The 24,455-nt window shown below is 47.3% G+C and overlaps 1 protein-coding gene across 7 annotated transcripts in view; it reads right to left on the bottom strand.

Moving 5' to 3' along the window:
* The window catches only part of FRMD4A (FERM domain containing 4A), a 383,005-nt gene that overhangs the window by 34,378 nt on the left and 324,172 nt on the right, over nt 1-24,455 (bottom strand). For all 7 annotated transcript variants that reach the window (XM_075081551.1, XM_075081548.1, XM_075081550.1 and 4 more), the window contains exons 11-13: nt 23,240-23,326; nt 7,877-7,953; nt 3,611-3,749 (exon numbers count right to left, since the gene is read on the bottom strand). In XM_075081551.1, the coding sequence (XP_074937652.1) occupies nt 3,611-3,749; nt 7,877-7,953; nt 23,240-23,326 (303 nt within the window). The remainder of the gene's footprint in view (nt 1-3,610; nt 3,750-7,876; nt 7,954-23,239; nt 23,327-24,455) is intronic.

The following is a 24,455-nucleotide window of genomic DNA, read 5'->3' as shown; positions in this document are numbered from 1 at the left end:
ACTCACTAAAATGCTGAGTGAAGGCAATGCAACTGGAGGCTGTGGTCCTGGTCAGCATGCCAAGCCAGTGGCAGCTGGAAGTGTGCCCTACATAGGGCAAATGAAAACGTAGTGTAAGACCAAAGCCTGGCACCCCTGGAGCCAGAATAGAGGAAAAGCAAACCAGAAGAGAGCAGACAGGGGATCAGCAGAGCAGAATGATCCTCCTCCACAGAGGGTGCAATCCAAACCTGCTGAAGCAGGTGGTGGAGGTTTTAGGTCTGACTACAGTTGTGCTAACGGTACCCTGCACTAAACAGTTGGGATGGAACATTTCCTGAAAGGAATGGGGTTAATTTTCCATGCTGCTCAATCCCTGCTGCCTCTGCTGCCTACAGCAATGCCAATCAGTGTCGGGCGGTCTCGTGCTTTGGACAGCCACCCATCAGCAGCAGGAATCAGACCAACAGCTCATTTCATACAGGCCACTGAGCAGCTGCCAGTGCAAGGCCTGGGCTAGACTTCCTACTGACAGCACAATAGTGGAAAGCTAGATTACATCCCATTAGCGCTCCCTCGGGCCCTGCAGCCCCTCCAGGCTCAAAAATTTTAAAGTACTTAGCGCAGACCTGCCAAGTCTCATTTACATGGAGGGAGACTGGCTCATTCATGAGTCATTTCAAAGCATGGGGCCAAACTGATCCCCAGTGTTGTTCTGACAGGGTCAGGGGGTGAAGAAAAATCCATCAGTGAAATGCAAGACTAGATAGACACCAGGGATTAATTTATCCATCTTGCTTGCAGTGATGGGGCTTTGCTGCAGGTGATTTTTTGAAACCCTTGGCCTATTTTCCACTGGTTCATTCAACCAAAAAGCCTTGCGCTTGGAGGAAGATGCTGTTGGATATTCCCACAAAAAGCTCAAGGCTTCTAGGCCAAACATTTGACTGACTTGGTGCGGTCAACAGAGCAAAGACACACCTTGAAGCCCTGCTGCATCTGTCTTCTGAAAAAATGGGAAGCTGACAGGAGTTCTGCACGCTGACATGTTCACTTGGAAGGCTGGGGATCTTTTTAGTCTCCATGTTATGCTTCAATTGCAGGGAGAGACAGATCAGCGGGGAGCCAGATGCTGGGAACTTGGCGAGCTGGCAGGACTTCAACATGGAGTGAGGCTGTAAAGAAGGCTGGGACCTCACTTCCTTGCAAAAGAGGCAAAGCTGATTTTATTTCTTTATAAAATCAAGTGAAGGGGCTTTTCCAGTGGAGCTGTGCAGAAGGTCCAGATCCAACTGGTGCCCAGTTATGTGAGAAGCATGGAGTTCAAGCTTGCTTTATCACTATGTCATATCTCCTGCCATCTAATCCACATCACTGGAGTGAAGGCTCAGCTGCAGTGAGCTCCAGCAGGCTTTTTCTTCTAAGTTTGTTTTTATTTTTCTTTCTTTTGTCAAAATGATATGAAATGCAAAGTTTGGGCATGAAAGGAGGGAACATCTAAGTTTTGCTTTGAAGCTGGGGATTCAACTGAAGCGGAGACTGAGATTTAAGGGGATGCGAACCCATGTGACCCAAAACTCGAATAAAGCCCTTGAGAGCTGAAAGGAAGCCATTTCACATTGCCCCATTCTGGAATATGTTTTACTGGTTTTCAAAAGTGAAGTGCACATGGGTACAGTGTCCTGAAGTGACCACCAGGATGAATTGAACAGATCAATTAAAACTGATGGATCTATTGATCTTGACAGTGTCACGTCAAAGATGAGGACAACAGACCAAAATACAAGCTCCCTTATGAGAAAGGGACAAAAATATTTGTATGCCTTAACTTCAAAGCCTCAGCGTGACCACTGGGATTATTGTGACAAAGCACACTGACATGGTCACAGATGTGACAGGTTGACAAACGAGGGCTGGTGGGTGGTGCTGTCTGTAGGAGTGTGAGAGAGGGGAGATCAGATTGAAACACAATCTGCCAACAACAAAAGAAGTGACTGAAGGGAAGTCCTGGACATTTAAAAGACCCAGTTTCTTACCAAAGAAATGGGGGGAGGGGGGAATCTCCTTTTGTTTGTTGGTTGCTGTGACCTAAATACCTTGCAGCTAGATCCACAAATCCATCTGGCTAAAAGTGAAAAAAAAATAAACTACTGTTTGTTTGCTGAGTTGTTTTTTTTGAGAGCAAAACAGAGCGAGCTATGCATTGCTCTGGTAGTGCTGAGCTGAGGAGGGAGACAGGAAAGCATTACCTGGTGTTGGGTGAGCGTGCAATTTTGTCCATATTCACAGCTGGCACTTAGGGGTGGGAAGTTAGCTACATGTTAGCTAAATGCAATACAGATCACAGCAACTAAGATGAATCCTGGCTTTTTGCACTAGATGGGACATGGCCTAAGTAGGTGTAACCATGTGTTCTGCCCAAGGCATCTGAAAGCCCTACCCACTCCACAATAAAGTCACAGAGATCATCATAACGAAAGCAATGTCAAAAGGGTTTAGAGTGAGCTGGACTAATAGCACACTGATGGCCCTTCACATAATTTCAGCAAGCCAATTCAATTAATTGAACTGAAAGAAAAATAATGCAGCAAAGAAAAGTAGGAAAAAGAAAGATTCTTCTCTCCATTTAGTGAACTGAACTGGCTCATGAAGGGACCTGGTAGGGCCAGGGCCTGTGCACGGGAGGGAGCAGCCCCTGCCTGAAAATGGGGGCAGCGCTTTCAGCAACAGTAAGATGTTAAGCTTGTTTCAGCCATTTTGAGGACTATCACCCCACAAACTCCTGCCATCTCACCAGAGATGGGGGTCAATGCCGCCAGCTGTGTAAGCAGGTAGCCACTCAAAACACTTTTTATCTTCTCTGTAAGGTCTTACACTAGCATGCTAATTTGGAGAGGGGCATCTGCATGAGAAGTCTCTCTTCTGTCTCAAAGTGATCTCAAAGTGACCAAAGTGATCCCCTGCTGCTCTGGGTATACCTAAAATCACTGTGGATGAAAGGAATTAGAGGGAAAACACAGAGTCCTCTGGTTTCAAGGTGGTTTCTTTTGTGCATTGAGCATTCCTTTGTGCAGCACCAGATCAAGACAGTTCCTCGTAAGGCCAGGCTGTCAGCATCCTGCCCCTCTCCTTCTGCTGTGAGATTCTTTGTGGAGAGAGAAATAATATTCCTACCCCTCATGTCTAAGAAAATATGATAGGAAAAAGCAAAGCAAAGCACAGCAAGAGGATTCAGAAACAGGTGTAGAGTGTGAAGCTACTTTGAACTCAGTTATTGGAAGCTGCCCTAACTTTATGACAGAGTTCACAAACCAGAAGACACGTGGAAATCATCCAGACAGGGACATAACCCTATATGTGTGCAGACTTTGGCTCCTCCAATCTGGCCACAGTTCAGCACTCCTGAACTCAAACAGCTCAATCCTCACCCTCATAGACATGAATTTGATACAAATTCCCTCAACCTGGCCAAAGCCAGCAGATAATTTGAGTACATTTGCCTTTTTTTGATCTCAAGCAGGAAGGGAGTGTAGGAAAGCAGCCACCATCTGGACCTGACCTTGCTGGGTCTGTGGGGAGTTGGGAGGACTCACCCACTGCAACATGCACCTCCCACCTCCAAGATGCTTACCTTGCTTTGCTTTCTGTCCAGGTAGAACTGATGTTGACTAATGGCCATAGCCCAGATAGACTTTATTAGTGCTGGACAGGCGTACCACGTATGCACAGCGATGCCACTATGCCCAAAAGTCCTCCTGGTCACAGATGCCCTGGAGGGGAGAAAGGAACAAACGGGGGTTACATTGAGGTTTCCGCAGATAGTTTTCTGTGGCAGAACCTATCATAGACCTCACAGTAAAAGCTGCTGTCTTTACTGTGCATGCCCTTGTGCTAATAGGAAAAAATGCTTAGAGAACAGCAATAAATAGCTACTCAGGCCAGGAGAGCATTTACTTTAAATAACTCCTCAGGTTAGCAAGCTCCAGAGGACTAACAGTAAAGATCATCCAGTTTGTCCAGTTCAGACTGTATTCCTGGGTTTGGCTGAGCTGATGCTGACCTGCTATGAGTCCCAGGGGAGTCACTAATACCAAAGCATGTGTGAATCCTCTGTGTCTCATCATATGCTGAGACACCCGAGGCCAAGTCCTCACACCCTCCACTACCTCTGGCTTTGGACGGTGGCTCTCACACGTTAGGAACCAGGTGACAACTAAAGATCCACAGGTTTAATGGCTGCTTTAGAGAATGTGGAGAAACCCTTCAGGTACCTTGTAAACAGATGTAGCAGGACTTGCCACGTGGTATGGGAAAGGGGAGCTGTAAGGCTCGGAAAGGGCCCTGGAGAGAAGAATGTTACTCAGTGATTAGCTGAGTGAATATAAAAACAGGAAAAATAAGAGCTAAATGTTTCCTCTCTGGGACTCCCAATTGTCCTCAAATATTAGCAAAAAACACAGGTTAGGTTTCCCTGTGCTTTCACAGCTGTGCAAAACTGCTTGGTTATTCCTCCCCACCCCTCAACTCTAACCCCACCAGCAGAGCCCCTGACACTGGCACATCAGCACAGACAGGCTCGCAGTGTCCTGGTCTGGAGAACCCCTCCCACTGAGGGATGTAGCACTGGCTGGAGTAAACAAAGCCACCCATCTACGGAGCCCCAGACCAATTAGGTCCTCCCCTCCAGTCTGTTAGGAAGAGTCTTGTGGTGGAGGATGATTATGAAATGAATGTGAGCGCAGGAACACAGGCTAGCTCAGAAATGTGACACTTCTGTTAGAGCCTTTCATGGAGGGACGTGGATGGGGAAGGGGGGCCAGTGCATGAGACAGCCTGGGGCGCAAGGTGTGCTACGAGGGACTGGCACATTCCATAGCCTGAAGGCAGTCTGTGCGATGCAGATGTGGAGGTGACACTGCAGCACAGGCCAGGAGCTCTACTGTGCAGTGCAAGGTGCAAGGGATGGTCGACGCTCTTCCCTGCACTCGGAAGTCCTCAAGCCTGCCACGGCAGTGGTTCCCTCCTGCACCTTCACTGGCCACCTCTCCTCCGGTGCCTGTGGGCTACTGCCCTGTCCAATGTTGGAGGAGAACGTGGGGAGGGGAGGCACATGATCAAAGAAAGTTATGATAGAGCCAAGAATAAAAGAAAAGCGAAGTGGGAACTGCTGGCCAGGTTCAGCCCGGGGGAGGGCTGACAGCTCTCATGTCAGGACCTTTTCCGTGCTCCAAAATGTGTTAAAGTCAAATTGTGATGCTACAAATTGGGGTGAAATTTCTCTGAGAAAGCAGCCATGGCCAATGTAAACAATATCTGAGACAACTGGGATCTCATGTTTCAGTGTTACCCTGTGCTGAGTCCTTTCCATGCAACTGGAGGAGAAGACCTCATCGTGTTATGAGTATTGTTCTTGTGAGAAAACTGTCCATGGATGCAACAGGACGGCAGCTGATGGTCCTAACGAGGAGGGGTGCTGGGCTGCCTCATCCCTGTCACCAGACACAGAATGAAGGCTGTGCTGGGAGTTGCTCTTGAAGTGGAGGCTGGAGACGGGATCCAACTCTGGATGCTTTACGTTGGTTTAAGGGACACAAACCACTGCAGCACATTGGCATGTAAGGCTCTAAGGCATTAAGGCACTCAAACATGGGCTAAAGTCTTAATTCTGGTGTCACCCCATTCAGGTCAAATGCAGTTACTCGTTTTGAACTCTCAGAAACATACTCTGCAAGTCATTCTCATCTTAAAAGCACTGACTTCCATTTTTTTTCTTTTTGGGATCTGTACATGTTACCTACCCATCAAAACTGCAGACCCCTTTTGAAGGTCTGCAGACTTAGCTGGTCAGAGCTGTGGACTTGCTTTTCACAGCTCTCTTTTGGGACTTGTAAGAGATGGCCCATGGGTATTTCTTCCATTACTTCCCTCCATGCATGCCACATGTACTATGGAATTAACCCTGTCGAAACCCCCAAAAATCATACAATTTTCATCCTTTTTGGTGTAAGTAACCATGATGAAGAGAGGTTAAATAGCTTGTTCGGGACAGGAAGCCATGGGCAGAGGCAGGGCTTAAAAACAGACATTGCGCTGCCCAGCCCTGGCCACAACCACGGAGCCGTGCTTGCTCTCCTGCGAGTGTGGCTTTGCTGACTCAGGCTCTGGTTTGGCTACACGGAGAGGAATGTGGAGAGCGCACTGTGTTGGCTACTCCTCTGCCTCCACATGCCGAACGACTCCTCGCAGGAGTCCATCCCACTTGGCCGGGAGGCTACAACCCGAGCTGCGTTCCCACCATGCCACTGCAACACGCCTTGCTGCTTTACAGCCAGCGTACCATTTTGACCTGGTCAGTGGTACTCTCTGGATATGAAAATTCAACCAACTAAATTCCCTTGTAGTGAGAAAACACCAGGCTGACAACCTGGGGCAGGGTTTTGTCCCCCTGGTGTTAATTCAGAGAATTAACAATGGAAAAACGCAATGGAATAAAAAACGGAAGCTCTTCTGTATCAGTAATTCCTATCATCTGAACACAAATGAGACAGAAGAGGTTCCTCTGTGTGGTCACGTCTCATGCATGACATTGAGTTGCCAACATCACCATGATTTTAACGTCTCAGAGCTATTTGCTTTCTCTTCCCTGCAGTCGCTGCTTACAGGAAATGGCCAGCCTGGGCGTTTAGGGGCTTCTCGCTGCTGGTTGCTTGCGGCACGTGTTTCTGACACCTTGCCTGCTGCCGGAGGCTCGGTGGGGGAAGGAGTATACCACCCCCAGCTCCTGCTTCTGGAAGATCTCCCAGAGTATTCTCAACTTGGGGAAATTTGAGAAAATTTGGGAATTTGCTCTGCTAGATTTCATGCGACTATTTACATGCTTAATATTAAGCAGATGATTCAAGGCTCTGCTGACCTGGAGCTGCAGAATAGTACAAGCTGCTCTACTCAGGTTTTGCTTTAACAAAAAGCACCTATGGAGACAGGCACCATTGTATTGGTGTGACTGTGTTCACATCAGGGCAAATAAGCCGAGAAACTGCATGCAAAATTCCTCTAATAAAAATACATATATTAGTACACGGATAGGCATGGGAAACAGGTGAAACAGGATCACAGCTGAGCGATCAGCAAAACACGCTACTACCAGCAGCACATCAAATCAGGCTGGGAAGAGAGCTGGCTTCATACTTCAGCTGTATTCACACTTACTTTGCATGTGGGACACAGAGTTTAGCAAGAGCACTTTACAGAGCGATATTCACACCCGCCACTGCAGTAACCATTCACCAACGCAAACGAGCAAGGGGTGCGGAGTGCACTGGGGAGGTGCAGCACAGTCACTTGAACTCACTCGCTCCCACATTAGGTCTCTAAAGTAAGAAAAAAAGGCTCCTGTGCCAAAACAACTGATGGGCTTTCATCCAGACTGCCGGTAAAGCTCTGGTACCGCGCCATTCCTTTCAGTTGCACTACTGAATATTTATTTACAAGGAAGCATGTGAGTACAAAATCTGGCGCCCATCTCCAGGCTTCAAGCGCAACACGGGGACAAGGCAACCCCCCTTCCACGCACGGGGGTCGCCGGCACCGCAGCTGGGGCACCGGAGCTGCACAGCCCCGGGGGTCAGAAGGTGCCAAAACAAGAGGGAAGGAAAAAAACAAATACCGCTAGGAGCCAGGGGAAACACCTCCTCAAAAACACCCACCCGAGCCAAAATGTCCCGCTGGAAGGAAGCAGCAGCCCCCCGCTCGGTTCCCGCAGCCCCGCGCTTACAAGCTTCCCCGCTACCAAGCACGGCAAGCCCCGCACAAGCGGCAGGAGGAGCCCGGCTCGCCACGACCCGGCTCGACGCTGCAAAGTCCGGCTCGGCTGAGCCCGGCTCGGCACGGCTCTCACCTGCGCGGGTCGTGCACCTCCACCGAGAACTTCTTCTCGCGGAAATAGAGGTTCTCCAGCTGCCTCCATTGGAAGATCTGCGGAGAGAAGAAGGGGGTGAGGCGCCTCGGCGCAAACCCTCGCCCAGCCCTGCCCGCCGCGCCGCTTCCTCCCGCCGCTGCGGCGGGGCTGCCCCGCTCCGCTCCGCTCCGCCCCGGCGCGGCCCCGCGTCCCGCCCGCGCCCCCCGGGGGCCCGGCAGCCCCGGGGCAGCCCCGGGGGCGGGCAGCGCCCTCCCGGCCGGCCCCCGCTGCCTGCGGCGGGGGAGGCAGCCGGTTTCGCTTTGCGGGGCGAAATACGGTTTAAACGCATGGCAAGGCACGGGAAAACCGGGATTCGGCTGCTTTTCCCTTCGAGGGCGGGCGGTTTGTGTGTGTTGGCCCCGGCACAGCAGCCTTTCCCTCGGGCAAGCGTGCAGCGCGGACGTCGGAGGGGTGAAGGGGTAGGGGAGGCCCCCACGGAGGCGACTTGCACCCCTCCGCTGAACTGCGATACCCAGCTCTGCTTTTACCCCCACAATCAACATAGAACTCGCATGAGCGTAAGCTGGGTGAGACAGTTTATCTATCCCAGGTGCTGGCAGCTCGTGTTGGCGATGCCCAGGGCGCCAGCGGGCTCCCGGCAGCGCAAAACAAGCAATAAGCAAACCATACCCCTGCCTCCATTTTAAAGGCTGCCCCCGTTGGGGCACCTCAAAGCAGCCCGCAGACAAAGCCAACGCTATCACCAAGGGGGGAAACTGAGTCATGAAGCAGTCATGGGAGTAAAATGGAGGTCTCCCGGGTGCTGGCTGCATGCCCTCACCCCCAAGTCAGCATGGGCCTGGGGGCCTCCGCCTACCCTCTGAGTGAATATGCTCCTGGGCAGCGGGGTGCGCTCATACATAGAATCAATTCATTATGGTTGGAAAAGACCTCCAGGATCATCAAGTCCAACTGTCAACACGCGGTCCCTGTACCCACACCTCTGCCGTGAAGCAAGCCCTGTCTCGCAGGCAGGAGGGAGGACTGACCACAGAAGCAGCACGAAGGACGCGGTGACTGCAAAACACCGTGTCAGCTCTGCAAACCGCCGCACCGTCACCGCCGTGGACAGGTCCACCACCACCTCCTCTTAATGAGTAAGCCAAAATCCAAACCCTGGCTTCCAGGCTGCTAATCCACAGGGAGGAGGCAGCTTCCACCCCCTGGGCAACTCGTGCTCCAGCTTCCCCGTGCTGCCCCTAGCAAGTAACCTCGTTGCCGGGGAGCAGAGCCAGCAGAGCTTTCCCTGATTTATACTCCCTCTCCCACTACAAGCAGCTTCTGTGGAGTTCCTGTCCTACCCCCAAGGAAGGCGCTGGCTCCTGCCACAGCAAGATAAGCTGCTCGCCAGTGTCAGCGCTCTGGAGATAAGTAAACAGGAGGCGTAATTTGATTTGCACTGATTAAGCTGCTGGTGGAGGTGAAATCTAGCAAATAAAACAAGCCACAGTGAGGACCCAAATGTTTTCTCCTCACTAATACTTCACGGGCAACAAAATTGAAAATACTGGTGTTTTTAAAAGTTTCCAACAAAGAGTTGTGGGGTTTTTTGTTTTTTTCCTTTCTATAATGGGGTTTTTGGAAGGAGGGGTGGGGTAGGGAGGGCACTGAGTTGCCCTGTACTCTGGGGCTGTCTGTAGGGGAGGAGGGGGGCCAGGAGGGATGGGAAGCTGGAAGGGCTGGGTTCCATCGTCCTTAGAGGATTATTTTATTCCTCCATTGGAAAAATTAATTGCTTCATAAAAGTTGTAATCACCAGAGCACAGAAATACCCTCTATTTTCCCCACTGAGGGAGGACAGACGCGGGGTGAAAGGGTTAAGCTGGGAGCTGAGGTCTGAACATGAAGCTGTCTCCCCTGCAGCACCCAGTGAGCTGTAGCCGAGCTTCAAAGGCACGAAAAGGAAGTTTGGGGCCTAAACTCCCACTGACAACAACCGAGGTCAAGCCTGAGACTGCCATGTGGGCTGCCGAAAACATCCCTCCATGCTTCCAGATGCTCGTCCGCAGGCGGGGAGGATAACACGGCCGTGCCGCGCAGCATGTGCAGAGGACGTGTTTGGGAGGCGCTCAGACATGTGGAACACATAAAAATCTAAAAAACCAGCAGATCACGCCCTTCAGAAAATATCCCCCTGTCCCCGGGTCCCCTGTTGTCATTTATGGCTAAACTTCGGCGTGGCGCAGAAGGAATTTGAAACCCTCTTCCGAGCTGTTGGCAGCTGCTCTCCTTCCCATCCTCCTCCCTCGGACTCTGCCGGACTGTCCCCTGCGCTCCAATCCTTTCCTGTTTCATCCTCTCTGCTACCAAACCTCACAGCGCTCAGTTCGTTAACTGCAGCTCCGTTTCCCTTCGATGATGATTAACTCCAACTGTCCAAACACAGAGGGCTCCGGGGGAGCTGTTCAGATGCCCAAACGTAGGCGTCGAGTGCCATTTTCCATGCCGAGGGGTACCCTGCCTGGCCCCCGGCTGCTGCCCCAGGAGGGCGGGAGCCTGCCGTAGGGCTGGTGCCGTGTCTGCCAGCCCCACGCAGATGTCTTGGATCCCCAGCACTGCCTAAAACAGCATTAGACACCTACGTTTTGGGCACTGGAGCAGCTCCCCAGATTGCTGCATTTTTATATTTAGTTTCTCTGTTTTTCTTGGCAGGGTGCGGAAGGAGGCAAATCCAGACTCTTGGGAGGGAGGGGGTGAAAGTGACCCCACAACCTGAGTTTGTGTCTTTTTCTCCAAAGCCCTACTCTCCAGAACATACATGTGCATTTTACCATTGCCGTAAATGCGCTCCCTTTGCTCCCCAAATATTATTCTGCAGCCTCCCACTCCTTTTGCCCCCATTGTTCTGAGAGGTCTCACCCTTCCTATACATAAGGAATCCAATCTGCAAAAATGTGAAAACCCACAAGAAAGTATCTGCTTTCCTGTTAGCTGATCACAACCTCTCCGGAGAAACAAAGCCTAAGGTCTCTCTTCAGCCAGGCCTCCTAATGTAGGCAAGCTGTTCCCTTCACCAGTGGCCCAGCTTACGTAGGGTTTCAAATTGATGTTGTTAATTCAGTGACAGATGCATAAGGTGCCATTAGTGGGTCTTCTTAAATGGAGGCATAATTTTTACCCATCAAGATCCTTTTACCACGCTGGTGCTTGCAACCTTCACTGGGGAATACGAGCCACAGCGGGGAGCCGGTCGTAATTTCAACAGAGCCTTGCAGCAATGCAGTGACAACAGATGCGTGTTGGTTTTCAGGCTAGTTTGAGTCAAAGCATCCATGTTCATGGCAGGTTTGCCTCTTCCTACATCGAGTCTGGGTCTGGTCTTGGGTTATTTGGCTTATTATTGTCTTTGGTTGATTTGCAGGGCTGAATCCAACACCTGCATTTGTGGGTGGGACAATATTGGCTTTTTCTGGAGTTGTATTAGGGATGTAGTGACTTTTGCCAGACAAAAGGTACCTCACAGCAGGGACTGGGTCAGCATTTCTCCAAACATGCTGGAAATGAGGCTTAGGAGAAAGACACTAGGTAATACAAGCTGAGAGCACAGTTCCCCTGCCCTTTAGTAGCTGCCTTCACTGGGAGCCTGCGGACAAGGGGACAATTAGTGGTGCCTGTGGTGGGCTGAGTTTCTGTGATGTGGTGGTTTGCCTGCTGGGATCTCTTCTGAGGTCAGCAGCCCGTTTCAGATCATGCAGCACTGGGCAGCTTTCAGATGGGAACAATTTTTGGTAGTGGCCATCATTACAGGCTGCACACGACATCATTTAATCTTCAGTAGACACTTAAGGACTGGCTTTTGAGCACAGCTGCACACTTACACATGCACATAAAAGGGAAAGGGCCTACTAAAAGAGGAGAAAAGATTTACTCTTATTCCCTCCTTCTCTGGGGGGACCGTCCCCACCATGAGCTCTGTTTCATTGTGCCAATAAAACGAACCAGCACTATCCCTTGAATTTGCAAGACTGCTTATCAACCCACAAACATTGAAAGGAATAATTGTTCCCTGTTGGACCATGTGTACTATTTAAAAAGCGTTGGGGTGGGTGGGGAGGCTATGGTGGGGAAGTCAGTGCCAGAAATGGCTTTTGTGCAAAGCTGGCAGCTTAGAAGAAGAGCCAGGGGAGAGATCCGAGTGCTCCACGGTGCGCTGCAGAGAATTCAGGTGCAAGCTACAGGAATTTTCTCATTGGAAACCCTTCCAAGAGGCAGGCAAGCTTGCCAGGCACCAGATGTTTGTGACTAGTTACAAAGAGCTGCAGTCTAAGCCCTTCAGACGCAAGCTTCTTTTGTGAGCGCACTGTGGTTTGCTGGCTGCTCCCTAATTAAGCTGAGCCTGGAGGAGAGGCGGCCCAGGGATCTGCATCCGTTTCAGCCATGTGAGTCTGAAGAAGGTTTTCACCATTTTTATTGATGGTGGGGCTGGTGAGTTTGCACACAGCAGGAGGTAGGGTCAGTGTGAGAGCATCTGAAAAATGCCAGAGGCTCCTGATAAAGAAAGGAGGGTGTTTTGTGAATGAAACATAGGGGATTGTTTCTGGCTTGGTCACTCTTGTCCTGGGTGACCTGGACCTTGCTGAGGTGTGGGGAGCTGAGTTAATCTATGCTAGGCTCCGGGCTGTGCTCTGTTGTCCCTTTGTGTGTGGGAAGCCTTGCCTGAGGATCCAGTGGAGGGACTGTGCCATACCTTTGGGAACGCATGGCAGTGATGAGGATGTTGCTGGCTCCTGTGTCACCCTACAGCTCAGGGGCAGGACAGAGAGGGGTGCTGAAGGGCAGCACTGGTGGTTGGTGCACAGTGCTGTCTGGATTATGGTGCCTAAAGAAACACGCCCAAATAGTACCTTTTGGTACTATTGTTAGGCTCCTCTACCCTGGGGTCGGGGTACTGGGTCCCTGGTACTGTCTTCTGCCTGCTGTGCCCAGAAGAGCTGGACTTGGCACTGACCTGGGCGGCGTGCACTGTGGCTGGATGACCTGGTGGGGACACAGTGTGAACTGTTTTGCATTGGGTCTATTAAAAACCACATATAAATGCCCAGGTATTTGGTGTCTCATTTTCCTTCCCTTTTCTGTGTGAATGTGTTCCCCTGAAGCACCTGAGTTGGGGCACGGGCAGAATGGGGTTACTCAGTGATGCACATGCTGTCAGGGGTTTCAGATATCACACTTGGTGGCTGTTCAGAATCAAACCTTTTGTACAAGTCTACAGAGGATCTACATGCTGTTTGTCTGCTCTCTCTGGTGACCTAAAGGGGATTTACAAAGGAGATGGAGACAGACTTTTCTCAGAGGTGCCCAGCAAAAGCATGGACACAGGTTGCAGGGTTGCAGCAAGGGAAATTCTGACTAGATATATTAAAAAAAACCCAAACCCAAAACAGTCAGTGAAGGTGGTCAAACGCTAGGGCCATGAGTAACCTGATCAAACTCTGAAGTTGGCCTGACTTTCAGCAGGAGGTTGGGCTAGAGACCTCCAGAGGCCTTTTTGACCTATATATTTCTTTGATTCTAAGCATCTAATAAATGACCAACTGTAATTGCTGTTGGACTTACTATGAGCTATATGGCATCTCCCGGTCCTTCAAGTCTTGCAGCTTCTTAGATGAGTAATGCCTTGTTAAATCATACTCCTTGTTAAATCATCCCTCCAAATGCACGCACCACCACCCAGACTGGATATTCTGAAAGGCTTCTAGGAAAGGCAGGGAAATAACATGGCACATTTCTAACAGCTCAAATGCAACCCCTTCCATTGCCTGCGCTATGGGCAAGAGCCAACCCTGGATGACATCCCGATACTAAAACTGGTACTAAACAATGGAACTAAACAATGACAGTATTTTCACACAGCTTGCATGAGTGCAGATACAAAATCCCAAGCCTTTTGTTTTGCAGTTTAAAGACAAAACAAACATAACAAAAAATTCCTCCTTGGAAATGTAATTCCCTCCACTGAACAAACCAGTGAGCAAAATTCAAGGGGCTCAGTTATGCAGGAGGTCAGGGTGGAGGTTATGAGCGGGCCCTTTTTTGCCTTAAACTGTATGAAAATCACAGCTCCAGCGAAGTCAATGGCAGTTTTGTCCCAGTGATTTCAGTGGGGCCATGGTTTCCGGGCATGGATTTGTGTTCTGCCTCAAGCCAACCCTGCTCCCATCAATCATACCTCTGTCAAACTAGTTAGAGTGAATGAGGAAGGATTTGGTCCAGGCAGAACAGCACGATCTTAGCTCAAACAAATGGACTTTTGTTTCAGGGGCAGGTTTACCAAAAGATTTCCGCGGGCTGTCACCTGTGAATTAGTGTGACCCATTGCTGAGGGTGCCCCCAGGTCATGAGATGGGGTTGCTGCTGCATCATAACTTAGCCCTCCATCCTGCCATGCTTCCATTCATTCCTATATTTCTGTTAGTTTGGGGTATTTTTTTATCTTTCACTTCCCAAAACAAAATACCTAAAAGGATTCCTATGTGATTCCTATGTGATGTGGGAAACAACCCCACCAGTGATCTTCCCAGAGGCCTGCTGTCCTACCTTCCCCCATGGAATGAGAGAGTGGCTTGGCTGAGTGGGACTTGCAGTGGTCTGTCAGCAATCCCAGCTTGCTATCTAATTACTTCTTCCCCTCAGGCTTCAGGACTCTTTTTTTTGCCAAACAGACAAACAATTTCTGGTCCAATTCGAGATCCTTTTTGCTGTGTGCTGTTCTCATGGAACCACACCACCCCAACAAACACTTCTGGCTTGACCAAACAGAAATTGCATCTAGATCTATATAATCACGACTCTGCATTCATTTCCATTATGGAGACACAATTCCCTATTAAATTTCAAAGTGGTTTATTGGCTCAAAGAGACAGGAAAGCATCAGATCACAAAGGGAAGAGCCAGTATTTGGACAAAGCATTATTTGTCTACATAATGCAACTTGATATTTGTGTCTATAACTGTATACAGACTGGGAGATCAGACTCTGACTTTATATACAACCAAATTCATCTTCGCTGCACGTACACACTTGGTAGATGCTGTTAGATATTGCATTGCTGTCACCGTGCTCGGTGTGCCTAAATCAATATGTCTACAGAGAACTTTTTTTTTTCCTGATTCTTGTAAGTTAAATTTTCTCCCTTTTATCCTCTGCAGGCAAATCAAAGTGACTAGGTCTTCTCACTAGATCTTCCTGCATTCAAGATTTCTTCTTTCTGACACAATATACTATGTATTAGATAAAGGATGGCCAGCCTATGAATCAGCTGTGGCATCCCAGAATGATTTATGCTGCCCACAATCCATTCCTGCTACTCTCTTTCCTAAGGATCCTTTTGTCTTCTTTAGTGGCATGACTAAAGCACATCTATCTTGGAACCAAAATACAGGAACCGCCATCCCCATCCCACACTGCAGCGATGATGCACATGCATACTAGGTTGTGTGACTAAAAATATCCCTGTGATGCAGGGTGTCTGCATATGGGGTGCCACAGCAGCAGCAGTCCCATGTACGTGGTAATGGGCTGCAATACCTGACATTCTGAGCCTCCTCCCCAGGCCACTGACTTAAAGATGCCTTATATTCATAGCCACTGAATAACTGGGCCTTTGCCTGGCTTCATCTGGTGATAAAAATGCCCAGGCCTTTGGGGTAGTGAGTCCTGGTGAGCTAAGAGACAGCATTTGAGAAGGGTGGGGCATACGGGGAGCCTGCTACCACTTCACAGCCAAGCACAAGTGCTTGAGGAGGTTTCAATCTCACTCCAGATCTCCACCCTAACTCCAGGGCACTGACGTCCAATTTGTTTCACTTTGTGCTGTTGGAGTGATTTGTCTTTGCATCTTGTTGAAGTTCCTGCTGTGCGCTGCAGAATCATTTAAGACTTGGCTGCTGCTTTTATAGAGAATTACCCTTTAAGACCTGAATATGACAAAGCACTTAGAGCAAGGGAGTTTTATTTTGATGGGACTATTCCTATATTTAATGGTAGCCATGGGCTTGACTTGGCTGGATCAGGGGATGGGATGTCATGGTGTAGACTTCGTGAATATAAATTCTTACAGAAAACCCTGGGGACTGCATGCCTGACGGTATCACCACAGGACACACACACTAAACCACCACAATAGTGCTGGTTTCCTTATAAAACAGCAGTGCCTTACACTATGTATTAGTGTTTACAACCATTACAGTTGATCAAGCTACTTATTTACTTAGATAATGGAAACTGAGCATGACTATTCTATGATTTTAAGAAGTTGCTCTACCTAGACCATCTCCTTAGTGGTCTGAGACCAGCCCTGTTTGGAAGAGACACTGAAGTAAACTTTTTCCAGCTGATATGAGAAAAAGTGGTGATGATGACCTATACCTAACTGTTAATTCATCCTGGTTCAACCATGGCAAATTTCATGCAGCCAAACTCCTTCTGTCTTGTTCTGAGCTACGGAGCCCTTGTCTGGCTCCACAAAGTTATTGTGTAGGTTAATGGCGGTTTCTTTCTCTGGCTGCCATGACTTATGCAGCCTGCACCCATATCCAGCTCCTACAGCTGTGCTCCTACAGGATACTGATAGTGGGCCAGATGGGGAATGGGATTGGGAACTAGTCAAGGTTAAAAGTGACCACTTTTTTTGGCTGGGTCATGCTGAGCTCTGATCCCTTCTCTGGAGCAGTTTCCTTCCTGGCCACACAATTCCAGCAGCATGACTGGGGAAGGGGCCCAGGGGAGGAAGTGAGCAGTGGTGGTAGGATTGCACTGGGGGAGGAGGGTGGTGAAGGCCACTTCAGCTGGTACTGCTGCCAAAAGAAATGTTCACTGAATGACAGCCCAGTGGCACGTCTGGCCAAATCCTGTGAAAATCCTCAGTGTCAGGGACAAAATTCTGCTTTCTAGCCCAATGTGCTCTGATCTGATTTATTCATCTCCCAGTGCCCTTGGCAGCTTTTTGGCACAGTGAAGTGCAGTGGTAAGGCATGGAGTAGTGAGTGTTGAAAGGGGAAGAGCCTGCTGCTGGATGGTAGGCAACCCAAATCGAGGGCAAGCAGCAGGAAAAAAAGGTGCTAGTGAGAGCATGGTCTCCTGTGCAGAGATTTCAGTAGGGGAAGGTCTTAAACTATGGCTGCTCTTCAACAGTCACAGGTCTGGGTCTTATATTTCGATATGGAAGGAAATGGGGTGAGCAACCTCTTTCCATAAGAAGAAACGGCATGGTAAGGAACCTTGTTTTGTATATGTCTCCCTCTTCCAGTGCTCCACATTTCCAAATACTAAACCAAGACTGAATTACTGCACTATAGAATGAGTTGAACCTGCCATGACCTGAAGACTGGTTCAGTTTACAGCCAAGTCCATAATCCAAAAGGCATGAAGGATCAGCAACGGGAAGAGAAATAAAAGTGCTGAGCAGAAGGAGTCAGCAGGTAGTCCTTAACAGTCAGCTAATCACAGTGAATAATTTATTATAGCAATGCCTCTGGGACTCCACTAGCTTTTAAATCAGTATTTCCTGGAAATGTTTTCTGCTCCTCTTGTATGATGTGTAAATTTGAAATCTTTTATTCCTCTCTGCAATGCAAAGATGCTTGCAAAGGGGTCTTCGGAAATGATGCTGTTCCAAGAAAAGCCCAATTAGACACAAGTCCAATAAATTGTCTCTGACCCCACTTGATTCAGGATGCTCTAGAGAAAGGCCAGCCCTTTCTGCATACACGCTGTGGCTCAGTGGTGTGCTAGTGAGAGGAGTGTTACACATGTTCCGTACCTCTGACAACAGAAACCAACTTGCTGCCAAATCAAACGCCCTCCTTGAACATGCGGGTTTATAACCCCTCCCAAAATCCTGTTCAAAAATAACCAATTCAATGTTATAAGTCTGGATGGAGGGGTCACCCTTACACACTTTTAGTCCTATCTTAAACCTTTCTAAACTCTTGGCTTAGATTGTATCATGCAGCAAGGAGTTATGCAAGTGAATTGGACTCCTTTTAATGGATCAGAATTTCATGCTTCTTTTGTCTTTTTGACTGTCCTGATGTTCTATGAGCAGTCAGGGTAGAGACTAATTTGTCAGCTTCCCCCTCCCCATCATTCACTAGTTTCTATACATTTCACATCAATCCCTATTTTATGGTTCTTTTAAGTTACTGCTCTGTCATTCCTTCACCACAGGAAGCACAAGTTTAACCACTCCATCAATGCAATTACTGACTTGACAATGCTTCATTATGCCCTAAAGCAGAGAGGATCTCTATTTGTTCTGCAATAAAGCAGTTCTTAATTAGGCTATTGCTCCTCCTGTGTAAATATCTCATTTTGCCTCTGGAATTGGGAAAGTTCACTCTATCTCTTGCTGCTTGGAAAAGGCCAAGTGTCATCACGCAGCAATCTTTCACTTTCTGGACACAACTAATGTGCTGATTACTTTGCTCATGCTTTTGACAAGCAGGTGATTTCTGCCTGATCAAACAGATCTTATGTTCTTTTTGAAAAAGTTTGCTACTGATTTTACTTGTGCTTTGTATTTCTTGATAGGATGGGTCCAACTCAGCTCTTGCTTTTGCATGTTTAAATGCGAAGTCAATCTGTTACCATTGCTTTGGATTCATAACAATAGGATAAATTAAATTCTTCTGTAATGAGAATCCATAGAGCACTGTGGAGGCCTTATGGCAAGGGACAGAATATTTTCATAGCATGCTTCATTTCATCTCAGAGAAAGGATAATGCTGGGAAGAAATGGCAGAAACTGATGTTTGGCTGTCACAGGGAAAATCTTTGTCAAGTTACATTCACAGCTGAATTTTGGGATGCCTCACATTTTATCTTATTTCCAAAAGTCTTTATTCTCCTTGAGTATCTACCTTTTCAGTCAACCAGAGAATGCAAACACTAATAATGAGTCTGAGAAAAAAACCTCTCCTTAAGTTTTGGTGCCACTAGCCTTCTGTGGAAGAAAAAGGGATAACACTACAAAGTGGTATTTCCTGCAAAACAACCAAACACTACCAGACCCTTCTTTAAAGTCATTTTATTTTTGGTGATAAGTTAAACAATTTCTCTGTTTATTGGCCATATGGAAGTCCTTTGGCTGACTTTGTTAATCATTGACTCTTCAGCTTGGAGTTAATTGTTTACTAACTGTTAAGCTGTGTGCAGTAAAAGATGCCTTTTGGGTTCTTAAATCAGTGGGAATACCTCACTAGAACAACAGGTCTCAGAGCTCCAGGCTACGCCACTTCTGCTTCATGTACAGGTCTCCTGGGATGTAGTTACATCCCTACCTGCTGGTTAAAATGAACGAACACCACTCACAGACAATAGGGGGGCTGCAGTGCCTTGCTCTTTCTTTCCAACTACTCTGCAATGCAAGCAAAAAAACCCCAATGACCCTTCTCTGAAAACAATGGTTTTGGTCACTACAGCCTCAGCTGCTTGTGGGAGCGTGGTGCTGGCACATCCTATCTGAAGACCTGGCTCCAAAGAATCTGCTTTGGTTTGTCATGAATATTGGATGTTGCTGGCCCAAGATGGGTAGAGCCCAGCAGGACAATTACTCCTTTCTGATGTGCTTTTTGAAGGCACACCGAACCTTGAAGGGCCTTTTCTTTCCACAGGGAAGAGTTTGTAGAAGCTAAGCCTAACATAGAGGGAGATCGATTCTGCCCATCCTGGATGGTGTGTGCTGCTGCTACAAAAAATGACCCTGGTTCTGCAAGCCACTACTAAACTTCCAGAATGCCTCAACATATGGTTAGCAGGACAGCAGCCATCATTCCACACTTGATAGTCCCTTCTTCTTGTCCAGCTGCAGTGATGGATTTTGTGAAGTATACTGACAATTTTGCATTTATTTAATACCTAAGAATGAACAGCTGTCAGGTCATAACTGATATGGACCAAATCTGGGTTTGAACAGGCAGCATTCAAGAGGAAGCCTTTGGCAGGGCTTGCTGAGTCTGTGAGCTAGCCCCTGAACATAGAGGATTAAAAACAGAAAGCAGAACGATAAGCCTCAAAGTGATGGCTTTGGGTAGCTTCAGGGCTTCCACAGAATTCACGCACTGGCAGAAGGGAACATAAAAACAGAAGCATGGAGTCACATTAGGCTCTGCAGCCCAGTGCAAGCTGCATTCCTGTTTAATAGCCCTGCATTCCGGTCTGAAGCACCTTGGACTAGGTGCCAGATACCCACCTCAGCTGCATCCCCAGGAAAGCTGGAAGACTTACGCCTGAGTGAGAATAGCACAAGCAAAATCAGGTTCTGGCCCTGTGTCAGCCTCAATTCTCCTCTCTGGACTCATCCAACTTGCTGACAAACCTAGTTAGTTTTCTAGAGACACATGGCTGATTTACTCCAGCAATTTAATAAAAACGTGGTTTTGACTGACTGCTAATGGGATCGTCTGAGATAGGCTCAGCTGCTTAGTGTGGGTTACAGTTTTACTTGCAAACACAATAAGCATGGAAATCTATCTAGGATGACATAATAGGAAAACATTACATTCTCCCTTATAAGACAAGGAAGGTTTTTATACGCATTTAATATAAATATCTTGGTTTCAGCTGGTTTCTTGCGACAATTTTCTGCTTGTGTTTCTTCCAGGGAGATTTATTTTTCCATTATAATTTTTCAATTTGTTTCTGGCATTGGCAATGTGCAGGAACAAAATATTAAAGATCAGAAAAGACATAATCTCTTTCCCCTTCCCCCCCCTAATTTTACCCTACAGAAAGTTCAGTAAGGTTTACCCCTCCCTTTTGCACAGCAAAGACTTGAACCAGCCCATGCTGGTACAGTGAAATGGAAACACTATGGTAAGCTCCCAGATACCAGGGTTATCAAGTGTAAGTTTGCAATCTAATTAGCAGAGGATTAAACATTGCACCTCTCTGAGGGAGTTGGGCTGCTCTAGACAGAGCAGTTTTACCACCTCGGTAGGGTAGGAAGTCTTTTTACTTGCTCTGCAGAGCGTAAAAGCACATGATGGCAAAATTATGAAGCCTCAGCCACTCTATCCAAGTCCTGTCCCTGATTTAGGTTGTGCATTTTGGAATAGCCCTACCAACAGATGGGGTTTGCAAGCATCATGTAACAGAGGAATGCTCATCTAGGCTGTCTTTTCTCTGCTGTGGTCTCTGGATTATGGCAATGGACAAATTCTACCCAGAAATTCCTGGTCTCCCTTCCCACCCAACCTTCTCTCTCTGATTTATGACCCCTTCTGCTAAGCCACAGAAGTCCTCAGTGGTTTATACATAAAATGGCACCATTGTTTTGGGTCTCCTGGATTTTGTACATAATTTGCTAAAGAGAAAAAAAAATAGTAATTCCCAATAAATAGAAAACTGGCACGCTGTTTTTTAGGGTTACACTTGCAGAAAAAGGGTAGGATATGCCTACAGTTCTTGATTCTAGGGGCAACATGAGAGCTAGAGGTAGGTTAGTGGGGACACAGAGAGGCTGGCCAAGATGTTATCAAGCTCCAAAACGGATGCTACAAACCAGATCACCCTGAGTGGCTGAGAAGAAGAGAAAGTAGAGAAGCTAGGAAAGGAGGCTTGACTCTTCTAGTGGAAATGTCTGTCTCCTCTCACGCAGTCAGAGTACCTGACCTCTTTTTTCCTTTCTTCTGATGCTTTCCACCAATACTCTCATCCCATCAGGGTTGATGAAAATTGCTATAGCCTGTGCATGGCTGAATCTTTGTCATAGCAGGGCAATGTTTTCCTCCAGAGAAATGTTTCTATCACTGAGACTGACTTCTGAAGGCATGTTTTAAGGACATGTCTTCCCTGGGGTGTTGGCACTAATGGAGGTGTGTGGGTGCAAACGCCTAGCCTAGGCATGTTTTAAACTATCGTTTGTGAGTGTGGCTTGCCCTGCAGGTAATGATTGATCCCAAATAGATACATCTCTTAGAGCACAGATGCTCTGTGAAGACCCCCTCACTCCCCTCATAATTTTCTTCAGTGAATAAAAAGCCCCATTAATAGCCTTCAGTGAATAAAAGGCTAATCAATGCACCTATTATCTCCTGCTGCCTCCTTAGCAGTTCTGTGTTCTACCAAAACCTTCATTCTTGTTTATTTTAATAGAAGATGCTATCCGTGAGCACCAGACAGTGTCCAACGTGAATGTGATCAGAGGAGGTGAAGGAAAGGGTGGGGGGACACCTTGGCATAGAGGCAAAATGAGAAGGAGAAAATGCAGAAAATGCAGTATGTTAATTCAGCATAGAAGCATTTTCATCTGTAGAAGAGCTGTCTAGTTGCTCCAAATCATCCAGTTCTGCGCTCTGCAAAAAAGCCATGAAACCTTGCCTCCTGATGTCTCCGGGGGTTTTCAGTCCAACAGATACTGTTGCTAACAGACTGTGCATGCCCACCTACAGGGCATGTGCTCAGAGATGAGCTTTTTTGTATTAGATGGCACCCTCGGTGGGAAAATCGGAGCACATGGATCTGCCTAGTAGGATTAACTCAGGGGATTAGAACCTTCCTCCTCAAACGAACAGGACATTCCTTAGCTGGATTTCTCAAAGGCAATTTGGAAGGACTGTGACAAATCCTGATTTTCAGATGCATTGAAAGCCTCACTAAAAAAAGTAATAAAAAGACCAGAATTGCTAGTCATCACTGACCAAGCTCTAGTTTTGTGATGAGATCATAGATAGCATAGCATGCCATGCCTTCATTTGTGAACTGTTTGAAAGTGAAGTTCCTAAACAAATCAGATACTGGGCACAAATCTTTTAATGCCTTTTTTTTAGGCATGTGATGAAAGTCTTATTTTCTTGTTAGCTTGATGCTAACTCTTCAGTTAGTAAAATTGTTGCTTACCAAATGTAATGCTGCTCCTGGGAAAAGCATGCAATTTTTACTTTTTGCAATAAATGGAAGAAGTTTTCCTGTCCCTTCTTTCCCTTCTTTCTCAGATCATTTATGGCTTGACAATACACTATCCTGAGCACCCTCAATCCCACCACAACTAGTGGGGATGGAAGGTCTCCAGCACCTGAGACGATCAGTCCTTCAGCTCCCACTTATGCTTTATGAACCGTGCAAAAAAGAAGCGTAAGTTGCAAGATTAAGTGCCAGTTATTTCCCTCCTGTACCACAACACTTAATAAATTAAGAGCTACTTTTGTCCATTAATTCTTTGCAGACATTTGGACAAGTTTGGGAGAAACAATATCCTTCAAAATCACATAAATCAATGCCAGCATTTGGCATACATCACACCCTCAAATCAAGGTATAACATGTGTGGCAAGCCCAGACCTTGATAGAAAAGTAAACACTTACCTTTCTTGGCTTCACTTTGTCATGGTAGTCATATTGAAAAATCCCCTTGTAGCTAAGCCCTAGCCACCATGGAATTCCCTGCTTGTCCTGGAAGAAGAAAAGAGAGGGAGTTACATTGAATGGAATGGGGAAATGCTGGAGATTTCCTAGGTTGCTATTCAAGGTGAAGATTTGTTTCTAAGTGATATCTTTGAATGTCATGGGTGCTATTAAGTTTACTCCTGCTGAATTTCCTCAAGTCACAAAGCTGCATGGTGTTTAGGAGAGATCTGTTTCACTTTTAGCTGTGGCATATAAAACCATTTAAAACACATCACCTGTGATCAAGCTACTCAAAATGGTGCCAGGGGAAGTGGGGAGGTTTGACATGGGTCCCTTGTGCAGTGGTGCAGCCTTTTTCTCTTCCCTGTAAATTATTCAGTCTGAAGATTCAGAGATTGGAGAGGAAGGAAGCGAATCACCCAGCTGACTTGAATTATGTGGAGGGATTTTAGCATTAATCTGGAAAATGCAGCAGTAATGGGATCTGAGAGCTACCAAGTGATAAGGTCTGACAGGCTCGGACCCAACTGCTTTGTGTCTGAGTATGCAATAAAATGGCCTTATGGAGTAATGGCTGATATCTGATACCAGCCTCTCTGCAATTTACTGAACTGGAGTCCTCAATGAAATTACATCTGTTCTGTTAATGTCATGGAGAATGGCAGGGGAAAATGCAGCAAAACCAAACCCCCACATCAGGCAGAAGCAAAACCTAAGGTGTTCAGTGTTTCCTGCCTCACTGCTGCTCACCGGTACTTATTGATCATGGCAAGTTCACTGGGATAGCTCTTGGGTGTTCGCGGACTTGAACACCCAGCCCAATCCACCATATCTTTTTTGGTCTAGAGTAGCCCAAGAGATCTGGATGCAAAGGGGGCTGGAGGGATCCTGCCCTCTGGCAAAAGATGAGGCTAACGCTTTCTGCAAAATGCCATGCACATTAGCAGGAACAGACCAGAAACACATCTCTATGAGACAGGTACTGTCAGATACTTGTGTTTTTATCGTACCCCATGTGTGCAAGATGTTACAGATGTATGAAAAACCATATGATCTGTGCTGGGAGATAATGATGAAACACATCAAAACTTCAGGGGTGATAAATGAGGGAATATGCTCTGGGGAATGTGGATATAGCTTTCTTTATATGTTTATTGATTTCTCTACTTAAAAA

The sequence above is a fragment of the Phalacrocorax aristotelis genome, chromosome 1 (genome assembly GCF_949628215.1).
Source record: "Phalacrocorax aristotelis chromosome 1, bGulAri2.1, whole genome shotgun sequence".
Lineage (NCBI taxonomy): Eukaryota > Metazoa > Chordata > Aves > Suliformes > Phalacrocoracidae > Phalacrocorax > Phalacrocorax aristotelis.
This window is presented reverse-complemented; position numbering and strand designations above follow the sequence as displayed.